Raw genomic sequence first — 18,471 nt, 5'->3', positions numbered from 1 at the left:
CCCAGAAAATTTGTGAACCACTACAGGCTGGATGTCCTGCCTAACAGAGAGGCGTCATTTGGCAGAAGTGTGCTCAAATAGGCAAATTCCTAAAAATTCCCCCACTGCCATTTATATCCCTCTGTTATGCCGGTGTGGGGAGGATATGGAAAGTTCAGATTTTCTTAACAAAATCTCTTCAAGCCATGAGGCCCGAGGCCACACAAACATCCCACCTTTATTAAATGTTGTGGCTACATACGCCACATATTGTTGTTGTTTCTGGGTAGTACTTATAGCGGTTCCTATTACCTTACCCCCATCGCCATCTCCCGTTAAGGACCCCACGCCGCAGAAACTGTACAGTGGAAACCAGACACGAAGCCTTTTATTACACAGAAATGTAAAATATACAATTGTACAGATTATTACATGTAATAGGCTCATTCTCGTGTTGCACAGAATTGGTGGAGACCCCTTGCCGGCCACTCATCGCTTTTGACAGTACAATACCCTGACCGGTGGGGGGGAAGAAGTGGGGGGGGGCGAGTCCATCGGGAAGGCACGGGAGGAACAGATTTTATTATTGCTCAATAAACATGTGCCCCCCAAACTAACAGGAGAAAAAAAAAAAAAAAAAAAAAAGCAGCCACATGGATGAGATCTCTACAGAACATGAGCGGAAGGAAGACTGAGCGACTTCAGGGGGAGGGGATTGGGGTGCAGCTACACCATGCCAATAATGGGAAGAAGATCAGGGGCTACACTGGGGGCAAACCCAAGGAATGTTCAGAAGGACAAAGGGACAGCAGGATAGATAGCGAACAGTGCTAGCACCTGAATGTAACAGTATCCATGGGGGGGGGGGGGGGCAGGGGGCTGTGTCACTACCCTACATTGCGAATAAGAGGCCTCACCTCCTACAGCCGCCCGCAGCGATACTAATCCCCTACAACAAAGTTCTGCAACTTTCTAACATAAATTCAACAACCCGCGTGCGCCATATTTGAAGTGTTGAGAAAAGTGGATGAGGATTAGGAGAGGGTGTGACCAACAATGACAAATTTATTTAACATAAAAAAATGGCGCAAAACACAGAATTAAAGTTTTCCAACTGTCCTTACATGAGAGACTGATTACGAGGCGCGCATTGCTTAATAAAGCCGACACGGAGGCCGCTACTTACAATGGGTTAGGCCCTGTGTGAGCAGAATGAGGGAAGGAGGGGTGTTCAGTCACTGACAGTAAGCAGACAGCATGAAGAGGGTGAGAAACATACCCAAACTTCTGGCTATGTGAGCGCAATGATGTCAGCATCTACCCGCTGTCAGCGAATAAGAACAATTATTATAACAAGTAATATTAGAAAGATACAGAACTCTTCATTGTAGATGACTGGGGCGGCCATTGATCACAGAGGCTTCTTATTGCTGTCTGAGATATCGTGTCCACAGTCCCTGACAGACTTTGGCTAAAATTTGGGACGGGGTGTCTGACATCATTCATCACATATTATCCCTCTATCACCTCAGTCCACCAGAAGATACTATGTAATAAAGTATGACAGGTCCCCCATCACTCCTCAAAAGATGAAAGTCACATGACTTCCCTAATGGTCACATAACTAGATTGGTGTGAACGGAGAATGCAGGGAATACACTACAGAAACAGCGGAGCAGATGAGGAACAATGAACATGTAACATATGAAACACCAGGGTATTGCTGTATTCACCTCAGATGTAACACAGGACGACATCATCCGTAATGCCATCACTATCTGACGGCAGCCGCTAATAATCTTGTGAGGCGCTCTAGACCTATGGCAGTCACAGGGTTAAATACGCAGCTTCAGAAGCTCAGAACCAAAAACAGAACAAACAGACGCCGACCTAGAAAAAGTCATATACAATAATAATAATTATGTCTCCTCTTCATATATACAAAATGTGTACAGGAAAGGCGGGAGAGGAGCGGAAATCCCGGCTGCGCTCCTTGCACGCTCCGGGGACCGTGGGGCTATTGCAATCTCAATATTTAAAATGCACAAAAAAAAAAAAAATCCTGGGGATCCCAACAGTCGTAAAGTGCAAATCTACTGCACGGCGAGATAACACAGGCGTCCGCCTATCACAAATGAATCTACTCCAAAAACAAACCAAAGGGCGCAGGAATCACAGAGAACCTTCCAGGTGCTTTGGGATAAAACTTTCTGAACCTCAAAAATAGAACAATGAAAAGGACCACAGCGGCGACGGATCCTGCGAGAAGGTTACCACCAGATCCTCCTGTCCTGGACCCTCCGAGCAGCGAGTCTAAGGCAGGAACATATCCATTCATACAGTCACTCGTCAGTCTCGGGCCGGGAGCAGCGGGTCAGCACGGTCAGCCTCGAGTCGGGACCAGCGGGTTAGCAGGATCACCCTCGGGTCAGGACCGGTGGGTCAGCAATATTTCTAAAAGGAAAAGGAATTAGGAAATTCAAAAGTAATCTCAACACTAACAGAGGTTGGCAGCGCCCCAAGGGTGGCCCAGGTGTGTGAGGGCGACAGGTGCCATAGGATTATCTGAAAAGCTCCAAGCTGAGCAGGATCTGTAACCCCGACACTGGGACAGAGTACACCGGAGGCTGCAACCACCACACCTGCAATATCTAAAACTGGATCGGGTCAGAGTACACCAGAGGCTGCACAGTCACCTGATCAGGTCCCATAGGCATCCCGGACATTGGTAAGGTGTTCATCTGCATCTGGCCCATGTGACTGCCATTACTGTTCATGTGCATCATGTTGTATGTGCCCGGGTTGGCTTGGTGCCCGTACTGCTGGGGGAAGCTACTGCAGAAAAAAATAAAATAAAAAAAAATTAACAAGACAAATTAGTGACAGAGTTTATATGAGGATTATTGAGGACGCTCATCGGTCTCCACCCTTCTCTTCCGAGCTGAATGTGCATTTAGATTATGTTTGAAGACACTTCTCATTCTCTATAAGATCTGCAGCAGAATGCTCACAGTATACAGATGGAGCAGATACGGGTGGAGGATAAGAGCTGCTGCATATCCCAAGCATCACATGGAGACAAACTACAATATCGGACATGCTGCTAATCTCATTCACTGCTACTGTAAAGGCCCAAAAGTCTGGGCAGGAAATCCACCATGTGTGAACTGGACACAGGAATAAAAAATCCTGGACATACCTAGGTCTGGCCATAGTTCCTGATGGCCAACCCTTCATGTCTGTGGACTGGTAGAGCTGTGTGCTCTGTGAGTGCGGGTTCTGGGAAGGAGCCATTCTTGATGCCATCATGGGGTTGGGGGGGCTGGAGACTCTTCCAAAGGTGGGATCAGCCTGCTGATTCATTCCTGCAATGACAGCAGCACAATGAGCACAATGCGGATGTCACCCCATGGATACATCACTGGTATCTGGGCTGTATACCATAGCTGGGTGGGTAGGGGAACTGCTGTGGAGGGGCTTGAGGCATTGGGGGTCCACCCAGTGGGTTCTCCATGCCAGCTGCTGCGGTGACATTGGGTGGAGGGCTGAACCCCTGGGACTGGCCTTGCTGTTGCTGGATAATCATGGCCATTCGTTGTTGGCGGATCTGGTGACTGATCAGCTCCCGATTCCGTTGGGCAACCATCTGAGCGTTAAGAAATCCCTGCTGCAAGAAGAGAAGGGACCATAAAACTAGCAACCACTGCACCAGATTAGAGACTAGCGCTCTGAACAAGGAGGAGGATACAACAGCCTGCAATATACACATGTATTATAGGTGGCGCATCCTATTATTCGCCATGTATGGACACGATGTATAGGACTACATCCTTACCTGTGATGCTACTGGCGTCTGCATCACCGGCCTCATGACTCCAGCTGCACCGGCGCTCATACTCTCCACCTTCATCTCCAGCGCTTGCCGGCTTTGGTTCAGAAACTGAGAACACACAATAAAATGTGTTAGTGCCTTGTCCTGTACCATAGCCTGAGGCAAAGAACGCGCTGCCAACATCCAGAATAGACATTATATATACTATACTAGATTGCAGGACGTCAGTCTCCTGTTGGGGTTCAGTGACCTCACAAGCCCAGCTATACGAAGCTTTACAGCTCTTCTCCACCTTGAAAGATTTTTAGAATATTTGATAAGCAGAGAGAAGGTATTAATGAGCGGTGACAGCCTGCGGCGGTGCGCCCTTACCTGCTGCCTGCAGGGGGCACTGCTGAAACTGCATCCTCAGCTGCTATTAATGTCCAGGTGACAGCCTGCAGGGGGCGCTCTTACCTGCTGTCCCAGGAGCCTCTGCTTCAGCTACTATTATTAAGCAGGTGACAGCCAGCAGGGGGCGCTCTTACCTGCTGTCCCAGGAGCCTCTGCTTCAGCTATTATAAAGCAGGTGACAGCCAGCAGGGGGCGCTCTTACCTGCTGTCCCAGGAGCCTCTGCTTCAGCTATTATAAAGCAGGTGACAGCCAGCAGGGGGCGCTCTTACCTGCTGTCCTTGGAGCCTCTGCTGAAGCTGCATCCTCAGCTGCTTCGGGATGTTTGTGCGGGGTCTCATGAGATTGGCCCTCGGGTGCATTCCTTGTAGTGGGAAATTGCCTTGTTGCTGCCCCATTTGCCCCATCATGGAATTGAATGGTGCATGCTGCCCCTGCATGTTGTTGAAGCCCCCAGCCTGCATTGTGGACCCTTGACCTGGATAAGGCTGCCCGTACATAGGAGGCTTCTGATCCATCAGCACCGGGGACTCTTGTGGCGGGAAGGTTTCTGGTTGGGGCTCTAGAGTCTGGCCCTGAAGAGGATTACAGACAGAGGTGAGTATCAGAGGCTTTAGCGCCTCCTAGGGGCCGGCCTCCTCCTCACACTCACCTGATTGACCAGCTCAGGGATGCCCAGGGCTCGGTCTATCTCTTCCAGTCCATTGGGATCTGTGTTGCTCAGAAGGGTGTGTAGCTGGTCCAGCAGAGCAATCTCATCCGTCTGTCCCTCGACAGTAGAAGGGGGACACAGGAGATCATCCAAGGAACTGCGGCCAAGCTGCCTGCAAGATGGATGGAGAAGCGGGTCATGATAAGTCCCCGTCCTGGATACAAGCAAGAGCACACCAGCAACACACACACACACACACACACACACACACACACACACACACACACACGCGCATACGCGCATACGCGCATACGTGCAACACCCCCACCCAGGCGCATACGTGCAACACCCCTACGCAGCGCATACGGGCAACACCCCCACCCAGGCGCATACGTGCAATACCCCTACGCAGCGCATACGGGCAACACCCCCACCCAGCGCATACGGGCACCAGCATTCGAACCCCCAGAGTACTTACCTGTTCTGAGGTCCGCTAGGCCCCTGTTCCATTGACATCATGTTGTCTGGCCAGGACCCTGCAGGATTAGAAGGAGCTTGCCCGTATGGATTAGAGCCCATTCCCATTGCCAGGTCATTGGGCCCTGAAATATTAGAGATATAATTAAATTAGCAAGAAGTGCAGATAAGGTGTCTAGAACAGCTATACAATCTACATGTGCCCATCCCCCCCCCCATCTACATGTGCCCATCCCCCCCCCATCTACATGTGCCCATCCCCCCCCCCATCTACATGTGCCCATCCTCCCCCCTCCCCCATCTACATGTGCCCATCCTACCCCCACAATCTACATGTGCCCATCCTGAAGTTATATGGCAGATAGGTGCGGATTATACAATGTTGCCACACTCACTCATCGGCAACATCTGCTGCGGCAGCACTGGCTGGGCCCCGGGTATGCTGTTGGATCGTGCTGGGAGCCCCGCCATATTTCCACTCATTGCCGGCCGTGGCATGGATGTGTTGTAATCCGGGCCCTGCCGCCCCACAGGTCCTGTGCTGGAGGGCTCCATGCGGCTGATGGCCGAATTTTGCATTGCCCACTCCCCGGCCGGATGCTGGTTCATACTCCGACTCGGACCATTACCTGGAAATACAAAGAGGAGGAATAGGTAAAAAAAATTCCAGAGACCTAAATGATTACCCTGGACTCCCCGTCAGCTGAGATCCGAGAGCGGCCAGCCGCCTCCCCCGTCGGCCCAGAGCGGCCAGCCGCCTCCCCCGTCGGCCCAGAGCGGCCAGCCGCCTCCCCCGTCGGCCCAGAGCGGCCAGCCGCCTCCACCGTCGGCCCAGAGCGGCCAGCCGCCTCCACCGTCGGCCCAGAGCGGCCAGCCGCCTCCACCGTCGGCCCAGAGCGGCCAGCCGCCTCCCCCGTCGGCCCAGAGCGGCCAGCCGCCTCCCCCGTCGGCCCAGAGCGGCCAGCCGCCTCCCCCGTCGGCCCAGAGCGGCCAGCCGCCTCCCCCGTCGGCCCATACCCCAGATAGACCAGCCGCCTCCCCCGTCGGCCCATACCCCAGATTGACCAGCCACCTACCCATTAGCCCAAAGCCGTCCTGCACATCCAACATCCGCGGACTTCCCATCATGCTCTGCTTCGGCATCATTGGAAAATTACTGACATTCCTGACCGGTGGGGTGGAGCTCCCCGACATCGTGCTGTCCAACGACATTGCTCGATTAAAGGGGGGCCGAGCAACTGGAACATTCTGTGGACTCCTCATCCCTTTAAAAAAAACAAACGAAACAGTGATAAGTGTGCCCGCCAGATCTCTGATAGATACAGGTAAAAGGAGACCAGGTCAGCCACTGTATGTAATCTTTCCCCTTCACTGACAGAAAGCAGAGATCTAGAGAATTAGGATGAAGACAGAAGACAGGGAGCGTACCCAGTGCTGGACTGTCCTGGAAGACCGGCTGCTTGGCCGCCATATTGCCGTTACTAGAACTCATAGAATTAGTGTAGAAGTCAGAACCAGCGAGGTCACCAAGAATCGCATCCAAGTGATCCAAGTCTCCAGTCACCTGCAATGAGGAACAACAAGAACCAGGTGGGCTCCCGTATGATAGCGGTATAGTTACTATGATGTGGGGTTCTGTATGATAGCGGTATAATTACTATGAGGTGGGCTCCCGTATGATAGCGGTACAGTTACTATGATGTGGGGTTCTGTATGATAGCGGTATAGTTACTATGACATGGGGTCCCGTATGATAGCGGTATAGTTACTATGATGTGAGTTTCCGTATGATAGCGGTATAGTTACTATGAGGTGGGCTCCTGTATGATAGCGGTACAGTTACTATGACATGGGGTCCCGTATGATAGCGGTATAGTTACTATGATGTGGGGTTCTGTATGATAGCGGTATAGTTACTATGATGTGGGGTTCTGTATGATAGCGGTATAGTTACTATGATGTGAGTTTCCGTATGATAGCGGTATAGTTACTATGATGTGGGCTCCTGTATGATAGCGGTATAGTTACTATGAGGTGGGGTCCTGTATGATAGCGGTATAGATACTATGAGGTGGGGTCCTGTATTATAGCGGTACAGTTACTATGATGTGGGGTTCTGTATGATAGCGGTACAGTTACTATGAGGTGGGCTCCCATATGATAGCGGTACAGTTACTATGATGTGGGGTTCTGTATGATAGCGGTATAGTTACTATGACATGGGGTTCTGTATGATAGCGGTACAGTTACTATGATGTGAGTTTCCGTATGATAGCGGTATAGTTACTATGATGTGGGGTCCCGTATGATAGCGGTATAGTTACTATGATGTGAGTTTCCGTATGATAGCGGTATAGTTACTATGATGTGGGCTCCCGTATGATAGCGGTATAGTTACTATGATGTGAGTTTCCGTATGATAGCGGTACAGTTACTATGATGTGAGTTTCCGTATGATAGCGGTATAGTTACTATGATGTGGGCTCCCGTATGATAGCGGTATAGTTACTATGATGTGAGTTTCCGTATGATAGCGGTATAGTTACTATGAGGTGGGCTCCCGTATGATAGCGGTATAGTTACTATGAGGTGGGTCCTGTATGATAGCGGTACAGTTACTATGAGTTGGGTCCTGTATGATAGCGGTACAGTTACTATGAGGTGGGTCCTGTATGATAGCGGTACAGTTACTATGATGTGGGGTCCCGTATGATAGCGGTATAGTTACTATGAGGTGGTGTTCTGTATGATAGCGGTATAGTTACTATGAGGTGGGGTTCCGTATGATAGCGGTATAGTTACTATGAGGTGGGGTTCCGTATGATAGCGGTATAGTTACCTCCTCTGCAGGCTCGGTCTTGATCTTCACGTCCTTCTCTTGGCTGGAGCTGGGCGTGGTGGAGCTGCTGCACTGGTTGGCTTTGCCGTCTATGGGCTCCAGTTTGGGCTTGACATCCTTGCTCAGCGGCTCCTTGCCCTCATCCTTGTCCAGCAGGTACCTCAGCAGCGCATTATTCTCCTTTTTCTTGGGGCTCAGCTGTTCCTGCTTCACCGTGGCTTCTGTACAAGGCGCGGAGCTGACCGTGTCCTGGAAGTTGTCCTTACCGGTGGCTTCGGCGGTGATTTTGGCGACCTCGGCAGGAGAATTTCCATTCTGTAGCAGTTTATGAAGGATGCGGTGCTTCTCCTGGAGCATGGAGCCGTGCAGGTTAGAGGTGGAGCTGACGCCGGATGAGGTGGAGGAGGACACCCCTGAGGGACTGGTAACATTGGTGGAGGACTCCTTACAGCCAGAGTCTACAGCGGAGCTGCCCATTGTACTATGGCCGCGCTCCTCGCTGGAGCAGGTCAGCAGCTGCAGCAGCTTCTTGTGCCCCTTACTTTCCGCCTGTGCCCTCTGCCCATCCGATCCTTCCAAAGCGTTCTCTTTGACCTCCTTCTCTCCAAGGTGATCTCTCCCGCTGGACTGACACACTGAGCTCTCCACCTGCTCACAGAATAACCCCGAGGGGCTCTTACACTCCTGGCTCCCCATCTTACTCTGCTGGGGCAGGTTCACATTGGAGGCACTCTCAGCTTTCTGACCCGGGGACGACAAAGACGACAAGAGAGAACTGCCCACCCCTTCACTGATGGCATGGAGGGCGCTGAGCGAACTGCTGGAGAAGCTGCCACCACCACTGTTCCCAGAGGATCCCATCGGAGAATTCATCCCTGGATGGGGGAAGAGAGGGGTCACACAGATCCCGGCAACAACAACCATCAGCAACTAACACCCCCCCCCCCCCCCCCCCCCGGATCATGGCAGCAGCAACCACCACCCCGGAGACCATGGCAGCAGCAACCACCACCCCGGAGACCATGGCAGCAGCAACCACCACCCTGGAGACCATGGCAGCAGCAACCACCACCCCGGGGACCATGGCAGCAGCAACCACCACCCCGGGGACCATGGCAGCAGCAACCACCACCCCGGGGACCATGGCAGCAGCAACCACCACCCCGGGGACCATGGCAGCAGCAACCACCACCCCGGGGACCATGGCAGCAGCAACCACCACCCCGGAGACCATGGCAGCAGCAACCACCACCCCGGGGACCATGGGGCAGCAGCAACCACCACCCCGGGGACCATGGGGCAGCAGCAACCACCACCCCGGGGACCATGGGGCAGCAGCAACCACCACCCCGGGGGGGACCATGTGGGAGCAGCAACCACCACCCCGGGGGGGACCATGTGGGAGCAGCAACCACCACCCCGGGGGGGACCATGGGGCAGCAGCAACCACCACCCCGGGGACCCTGGCATCAATTTCAAGAAGCAGACACAAGAAAAGTAGCTCCTAGGAGAAACACTGACATTACACTACACAGTGACATGTATGATGGAATACTACACACACACTACACAGTGACATGTATGATGGAATACTACACACACACTACACAGTGACATGTATGATGGATTACTGCGCACACACACACACACACACACTACACAGTGACACATGATGTATGTATTTACCATGGAAGAACAGATAATGGATTAAGAAGTTACCTGGAATGGGGGAGAACTGGCTGGTGCCCATTTTGGGGCTTCCACGATTGCGGGGTGACATCATCAGGTTGGGTTGGTTGCTGCTCATGCCTGGACTCCCATGTGGGGGGCTGCTCATATTTAGTCCATAGTTACTGTTGTTCTGATACGGGGGCTGCTGCATGCCGGGGGCTTGGGACACAGGCCCCATGTTGCCAGTTGATCCGTATCTCATAGCAGACATGGGCGCCATGTTGTTGGTGTCCCCCATACCATATTCGCGGTTCTGTGGTGGCATGGCCTGTGCAGACGTCACATTCATAGCATTGCCGGGAGTGGGATTTGATTGTACAGGTGGACGAACCCCTTGTGCCATAGGATTAGGGTTTGGCCGGTATCCATTCTGCTCCCTAAACAAGCAACAGAGGACAATGATGATGATGATGATGAGTGACTTGTGGAGACAAAAGTGCCGCTCTATGCGATGATCGGACGGAACGTCTCCAATCAGAGACAGAAAACCCCTCACACTCCCTTTTATAACATTTTAGGATAGATGGAGCTGGACCCAACACATCTTTTCAGAATAAAAGCCATCTACTTAAAGTGTTCCTGTACTACCTGCCTGGAGTAGCGGTTATAGATCTCCCTGCCATGGTGCACAACTATTTCATGGGCCAGGACTCACACCTGGAGGTACTGACCACAGTCCAGCCAAAACTGAAGGTACACAACCCAGAATCTCCCCTCTCAGTGGGTGGCTCTAGCTAGACTCACCCCCATACCATGTATTATTTATCTGCACTAGCTAAGCCCACCCTAATTCCATGTATTGTCTCTGCACTAGCTAAGCCCCACCCCCATTTCCCTGAGTTATGTCCCTGCACTAGCTAAGCACCACCCCCATTTCCCTGAGTTATGTCTCTGCACTAGCTAAGCCCCAGTCCATTTCCCTGAGTTAAGTCTCTGCACTAGCTAAGCCCCACCCCATTTCCCTGAGTTATGTCTCTGCACTAGCTAAGCCCCACCCCATTTCCCTGAGTTATGTCTCTGCACTAGCTAAGCCCCAGTCCATTTCCCTGAGTTAGGTCTCTGCACTAGCTAAGCCCCACCCCCATTTTCCAGCGTTATGTCTCTGCACTAGCTAAGCCCCACCCCCATTTCCCTGAGTTATGTCTCTGCACTAGCTAAGCCCCACCCCCATTTCCCTGAGTTATGTCTCTGCACTAGCTAAGCCCCACCCCCATTTCCCTGAGTTATGTCTCTGCACTAGCTAAGCCCCACCCCCATTTCCCTGAGTTATGTTTCTGCACTAGCTAAGCCCCAGTCCATTTCCCCGAGTTATGTTTCTGCACTAGCTAGACAAAACAGGTCGTTGATGACAGGACCTACCGTTGCAGGAAATGAGTGGACACAAAGCCATGAGGATCATTTGTGACAGGATTTCGGAATAGTTTGCTCTTGGTCTGTGCTGTGACCATTGTGCCATCGGCTAGCGAGAAACGGTAGATTGGAGTCTCTGCATGACCATGGACGTATGCTGCAAGGACAAGACGACACAAGGTAAATAGGTTGGATTACCATCACATGACCACCTCACATGGGGTTTGTGTCTACTTGCACTGGTCACGTGTATACTCACCTTCCTGATAATGGCGCTTATAGGTCCATGGCTGTCCATTGCTGTGACATAGAAACCTCTGTATACAGCGGCGGATGGTGTCCTCGAATCCTGGCCTCATGGAGTTACGCAGGGAGTTGGGGTCGATATTCACCACTTTGCCTGTTGTAAGAGGTCAGTACAGGTAAATGTGGGGGACACTCCTGCAGAACATTGCACACATGGTGGGGAGGCACTCTCACCTGAGAGGTCATGCCTGGTGATGAAGCTCTCTGGATTGGATGAAAACGTTCTCTCAACATTCACAATTCGCCGGGCAACGCAGATCATGCACGACTGGAGATCTAATATAAAGAAAAGAGCAGACTAGTACACAAGACATGACTGCTCACAAGGCGGCTGCTGAGGTCACGTGACCCACTGACCTTCACCTTCCTCCATGATGGCACGAGGCTGAGATAGTGCAAAGCACTGCATGGTCTCAAATCTCTGGCGCGAATCCATCCCTCCGCTGCCATCATCCAGGTGGTCCAGGGTGGTCTTGACCAGCATACGGCAGTTGAAGGTGTGACTCTTCTGGCGGGGGGCTTCATTGGACCAGGGGACCCCATTAACTTTGTGAAGAAATTGAGGAGACTATAGCAACATCACAACATAACTCTGCTTCTATGTATGTGAATACGGTGCCCCCAACAGCCCTACGGTAATATACAAGGGGGAGGAGCATGACTCTGGGGTCCGCTACCGTAATGTCCCCTGTAAGTCCTGACCTTGGCTCATCCTACCTGTAGACTTGGGCAGGTTCTTGAGGAAGTCTTTCCGGTCCTCATCGTGCAGGATGCTGTATACACTGGTGTTCACCAGATCTTCCTGCTTGTATTGTAAGTATTGGGTGACGTTTTCTGACACAAATACAATGTTTCCATCCCGATTCACCACAAACAGGAAACCATCCAAGGCCTGGAGACAAAGATGAGCGAGGGGGATGAGCGAGCGAGGGCGGTGGGGGAAGAGCGAGGGCGGTGGGGGAAGAGCGAGGGCGGTGGGGCAGATATAAGCAGTGGCCATGTCTCCCCTCCATTGTCAGCTCACTCACCTGTAAGAGTAGTGGTCCCAGAGAATCTTTATCAATGACCCCCTGCCCTGTAGAGGACACATCGGCCTTCTGGACGTCGTCATCACTGGAGGAGGCCTTCCCTGCCACACAAGGAGAGCAGAGCGTTATGACCACGGTGGTGGGGACAGAACACTGCTACAGGTATTACACAGTACAATTGGTGGGGAGGAGGATACCTTGCTCCTTGATCTGGCGGATCTGCCTGACGGTCTCCTTTAGGATTGCACATTTATCAGGCTTCACGTTGAAATTGTCAATGTCGCTGAGGTTTGCAGAGATCAGCTCGGCCAGCTCCTCAATGTACTTGCTCTCCTGCTCACGTCGTCTCTTCTCACCGCTACAGGTCAGACTAAGAGGAGAGAGCGACTGTCAAATACTCAACAAAATGGAGACATAAGGTGGTGGGGAGGGGGCCCAAAGGCTTCCACACTCAGGGTGGGAGGGGGCCCAAAGGCTTCCACACTCAGGGTGGGAGGGGGCCAAGGAAGGGTCCTTTTACACAGAAAGATTATCTGACAGATTATCTGTCAAAGATTTGAAGCCAAAGCCCAGAATATATAATTAATATCTATCTATCTGTGCTTCCAGACTGCTGGCACTATTAGATATGACAGGTCCCATGTGTCTCCTGACCTCTATACAACAGTGTCAGCAGTCATCCAGTATTAGGCCTGAGACCATCCCTATCATACAGAGTGGTGACTATTACAGCCAGGCGGGGGGGGGGGGGGGGGGGGGGGGTAGACGTTGGGGTCTTCTTACCTGGGGCCCGGGGTGTCACACAGCGAGGGCTTTCTCTTCCTGGACTCTGAAGATAATGGATCTGAGGCGTTTTCACCTAATCCGCTCATTGTGAACAAACATCAGAGGCTGCAAGAGAAAGATCATATAGAGGTTATGTGTGTGCACCCCGAGGGACCCCCAAATACTAGTGTCTCCCCCCAGTATAGCAGTAAGATACACGATCCCCTAGCCCTCTATAATGATAGTAGTGACCGTATCCCCGGCGGCCCTCCTATAGAGCAGTGTGATCCTCATCCCCAGCAGATGGCGATACTGAGCCTGGTCGCTCATCACTGGGATCATCAGTAACCAGACGGCATCCGCCATCCCCAAGGTTATTCAAAGAGAATCAGCAGACGCCGTCTACAGCTCCAGCCGATTATAACAGAGACTGCAGTGTATACAGCACGACACAGATATAATATCTGTATACATTATACTGCACGACACCGATATAACATCCCTGTACATTATACTGCACTACACCTATATACCATCCCTGTACATTATACTGCACTACACCGATATAACATCCCTGTACTATATACTGCACTACACCTATATACCATCCCTGTACATTATACTGCACTACACCTATATACCATCCCTGTATATTATACTGCACTACACCTGTATAACACATCCCTGTACTATATACTGCACTATACCTATATACCATCCCTGTACATTATACTGCACTACACCGATATACCATCCCTGTACTATATACTGCACTACACCTATATACCATCCCTGCACATTATACTGCACTACACCTATATACCATCCCTGTACTATATACTGCACTAAACCTATATACCATCCCTGTACATTATACTGCACTACACCGATATACCATCCCTGTACTATATACTGCACTACACCTATATACCATCCCTGTACATTATACTGCACTACACCTATATACCATCCCTGTACTATATACTGCACTACACCTATATAACATCCCTGTACATTATACTGCACTACACCTATATACCATCCCTGTACTATATACTGCACTACACCTATATACCATCCCTGTACATTATACTGCACTACACCTATATACCATCCCTGTACTATATACTGCACTACACCTATATACCATATACCATCCCTGTACATTATACTGCACTACACCTATATACCATCCCTGTACATTATAATGCACTACACCGATATAACATCCCTGTACATTATACTGCACTACACCTATATACCATCCCTGTACATTATACTGCACTACACCTATATACCATCCCTGTACTATATACTGCACTACACCTATATACCATCCCTGTATATTATACTGCACTACACCTGTATAACACATCCCTGTACTATATACTGCACTACACCTATATACCATCCCTGTACATTATACTGCACTACACCTATATAACACATCCCTGTACATTATACTGCACTACACCTATATACCATCCCTGTACTATATACTGCACTACACCTATATACCATCCCTGTACATTATACTGCACTACACCTATATACCATCCCTGTACTATATACTGCACTACACCTATATACCATCCCTGTATATTATACTGCACTACACCTGTATAACACATCCCTGTACTATATACTGCACTACACCTATATACCATCCCTGTACATTATACTGCACTACACCTATATAACACATCCCTGTACATTATACTGCACTACACCTATATACCATCCCTGTACTATATACTGCACTACACTTATATAACACATCCCTGTACATTATACTGCACTACACCTATATAACACATCCCTGTACATTATACTGCACTACACCTATATACCACATCCCTGTACATTATACTGCACTACACCTATATACCACATCCCTGTACATTATACTGCACTACACGTATATACCATCCCTGTACTATATACTGCACTACACCTATATACCATCCCTGTACTATATACTGCACTACACCGATATAACATCCCTGTACTATATACTGCACTACACCTATATACCATCCCTGTACATTATACTGCACTACACCTATATACCACATCCCTGTACATTATACTGCACTACACCTATATACCACATCCCTGTACATTATACTGCACTACACCTATATACCATCCCTGTACATTATACTGCACTACACCTATATACCATCCCTGTACATTATACTGCACTACACCTATATACCACATCCCAGAGCGAGCAGCTATAAGGTGGATATTATATAGTAACTAGGTGTATATCCAGAGCGAGCAGCTATTATATAGGCACCGGGGGACAATTATGAAGACGGGAGTACTCGCATGCTGGTCTGATATTAGGCCCCGCCCCTCCTGCGAGCAGGTGTATATCATGGCCAATCTGGCACAGGAGGCGGCCATGGTCACCTGCTCAACAGGAAGAAGAGTCTGCCCTCTCTGGTGTACGTCGGGGGGCAGTGTTCCGTATATATACGCGCCTATCTCCAGGCTGTGCTGCACTGACCTCTCTTCCTATAAATCCTCTTATTATCAGGATGATTGGTGAGGGGGGGGGGGGGGTCTCTTACGTAATCCAGTGACCTCAGCGTCTCTCCTCATGACCTACAGGGTGTGTCCGGGCTCACACACATCACTACGCTAATGTCTACAGCTATATAACACATGGATGGAGACAATAGCTGCTGCAGAGTGATGTACAGGACACCAGGGCGGCGCTGTATGAAATGCTCCAGGTGTCTCTCAGCCCCAGTCTGTATAATAACTACTCACCTGAGGCTACATGGAGCTATAGGACTGCGCCCTCCTCATCCTACCCAGTGCCCTGCAAGAAGAAGAGAGAAGTGTCAGCACAGAGACAGCTCTGCTACACCGCAGTCACCCAGCACCAACCCTCACAGAGACAGCTCTGCTACACCGCAGTCACCCAGCACCAACCCTCAGAGACAGCTCTGCTACACCGCAGTCACCCAGCACCAACCCTCAGACAGCTCTGCTACACCGCAGTCACCCAGCACCAACCCTCAGAGACAGCTCTGCTACACCGCAGTCACCCCTCACAGAGACAGCTCTGCTACACCGCAGTCACCCCTCACAGAGACAGCTCTGCTACACCGCAGTCACCCCACAGAGACAGCTCTGCTACACCGCAGTCACCCCTCACAGAGACAGCTCTGCTACACCGCAGTCACCCAACATCAAGCCTCACAGAGACAGCTCTGCTACACCGCAGTCACCCAGCACAACCCCCACAGAGACAGCTCTGCTACACCACAGTCACCCCTCAGAGACAGCTCTGCTACACCGCAGTCACCCAGCTCCACCCCACACAGAGACAGCTCTGCTACATTGCAGTCACCCAGCTCCACCCCACACAGAGACAGCTCTGCTACACTGCAGTCTCCCAGCTCCACCCCTCACAGAGACAGCTCTGCTACACCAGAGGATTTAAATCTGAAGGAAGACCAGCAGCATCTGCACTGGGATGGGTAATGCAATGGGTGACATACACCCCCCCCCCACACACACACACACACAATATACCACCCTATAGGTTCACACCTGCCAGCACCAACAGAGGAGGAGGACCCCCCCCCCCCCAAACACAATCCTATAGGGTGACACTGTCAGAGTCGGCAATAGGGGGCGATGGGGTTTGCTCAACCACTGAGTGACACACGTCTGCTGTGCCTGATCTTCCGGGTTCCTGTACGGAATGTCAGGAGAACAGCGGCCGTGGACGTCCACCAGAGGGAAGCAGGAAATGCTCTGCGAGGAGGCAGCAGGGGTCTGGCACACTGAGCGTGCTCTCCACAGACATGTGCTGTACATGTGTGCCCGACTACACGCAACAGTGACGACTTATGCAGGATCAGAGCTGATGCGGTCAGCTGTCCGCACTATTCCAGCTCTGCTACATAATGGATTATAGAATCCAGCAGGGTCACAGGATCACACATTACTACTATGATAATAAGGAGCAGAGGCCCCCCATCCCCGAGTCCATAGCACCACCCATATCACAGGGGATCAGGTTACATGATGCCGCTATATCACAGGGGATCAGATTACACGATGCCTCTATATCCCAGGGGATCAGGTTACATGATGCCGCTATATCCCAGGGGATCAGGTTACATGATGCCGCTATATCACAGGGGATCAGGTTACATGATGCCGCTATATCACAGGGGATCAGGTTACACGATGCCTCTATATCCCAGGGGATCAGGTTACATGATGCTGCTATATCACAGGGGATCAGATTACATGATACCTCTATATGCCAGGCGCTCAGGTTACATAAAGCTGCTATATCACAGGGGATCAGGTTACATGATGCTGCTATATCACAGGGGATCAGGTTACATGATGCTGCTATATCACAGGGGATCAGATGACATGATCCAGCTATATCACAGGGGATCAGGTTACATGATGCTGCTATATCACAGGGGATCAGATGACATGATCCAGCTATATCACAGGGGACATGAGAGGAAGCCGCTATACACACACAGGAGACTGCCCCAAACACACACACACACGAGAGGAAGCCGCTACACACACACACACACACACACAAAGAGGAAGCCGCTACATATACACACACACACACACAAAGAGGAAGCCGCTACATATACACACACACACACACACACACACACAGGAGACTGCCCCAAACCCACACAGGAGAGGAAGCTGCTATATACACACACACACACACACACACACACACAGAGGAAGCCGCTACATATACACACACACACGAGACAGCCCCAAACACACACAGGAGAGGAAGCTGCTATATACACACACACACAAAGAGGAAGCCGCTACATATACACACACACACACACACGAGACAGCCCCAAACACACACAGGAGAGGAAGCTGCTATACACACACACACACACACACAAAGAGGAAGCCGCTACATATACACACACACACACACACAGGAGACAAAGCTGCTATATATACACACACACACACACACACACACACACACACACACACAAAGAGGAAGCCTCTACATATACACACACACACACAGGAGACTGCCCCAAACCCACACAGGAGAGGAAGCTGCTATACACACACACACACACA

The 18,471-nt window shown here is 50.8% G+C and overlaps 1 protein-coding gene across 3 annotated transcripts in view; it reads right to left on the bottom strand.

The window, feature by feature from the left end:
• Positions 1-349: 349 nt before the first annotated feature.
• NCOA3 (nuclear receptor coactivator 3) overlaps positions 350-18,471 on the bottom strand; it is an 86,083-nt gene continuing 67,961 nt past the window's right edge. For 2 of the 3 annotated variants that reach the window (XM_069953910.1, XM_069953909.1), the window contains exons 2-23: positions 16,132-16,183; positions 13,369-13,476; positions 12,783-12,955; positions 12,586-12,686; positions 12,275-12,449; positions 11,915-12,103; positions 11,732-11,833; positions 11,511-11,651; positions 11,261-11,408; positions 9,890-10,278; positions 8,171-9,045; positions 6,760-6,895; positions 6,408-6,596; positions 5,727-5,960; positions 5,333-5,456; positions 4,855-5,026; positions 4,475-4,777; positions 3,815-3,919; positions 3,421-3,646; positions 3,179-3,344; positions 2,676-2,814; positions 350-2,433 (exon numbers count right to left, since the gene is read on the bottom strand). In XM_069953910.1, coding sequence (XP_069810011.1) covers positions 2,422-2,433; positions 2,676-2,814; positions 3,179-3,344; positions 3,421-3,646; positions 3,815-3,919; positions 4,475-4,777; positions 4,855-5,026; positions 5,333-5,456; positions 5,727-5,960; positions 6,408-6,596; positions 6,760-6,895; positions 8,171-9,045; positions 9,890-10,278; positions 11,261-11,408; positions 11,511-11,651; positions 11,732-11,833; positions 11,915-12,103; positions 12,275-12,449; positions 12,586-12,686; positions 12,783-12,955; positions 13,369-13,457 — 4,188 coding nt within the window. In that variant the 5' untranslated portion in view covers positions 13,458-13,476; positions 16,132-16,183 and the 3' untranslated portion in view covers positions 350-2,421. The remainder of the gene's footprint in view (positions 2,434-2,675; positions 2,815-3,178; positions 3,345-3,420; positions 3,647-3,814; positions 3,920-4,474; positions 4,778-4,854; positions 5,027-5,332; positions 5,457-5,726; positions 5,961-6,407; positions 6,597-6,759; positions 6,896-8,170; positions 9,046-9,889; positions 10,279-11,260; positions 11,409-11,510; positions 11,652-11,731; positions 11,834-11,914; positions 12,104-12,274; positions 12,450-12,585; positions 12,687-12,782; positions 12,956-13,368; positions 13,477-16,131; positions 16,184-18,471) is intronic. The other variant, XM_069953911.1, reaches the window with a different exon arrangement.

The sequence above is a fragment of the Dendropsophus ebraccatus genome, chromosome 14 (assembly GCF_027789765.1).
Source record: "Dendropsophus ebraccatus isolate aDenEbr1 chromosome 14, aDenEbr1.pat, whole genome shotgun sequence".
Taxonomy (NCBI): domain Eukaryota; kingdom Metazoa; phylum Chordata; class Amphibia; order Anura; family Hylidae; genus Dendropsophus; species Dendropsophus ebraccatus.
The sequence above is the reverse complement of the archived record's forward strand: the minus strand, read 5'-3'. Positions and strand labels throughout refer to the sequence as shown.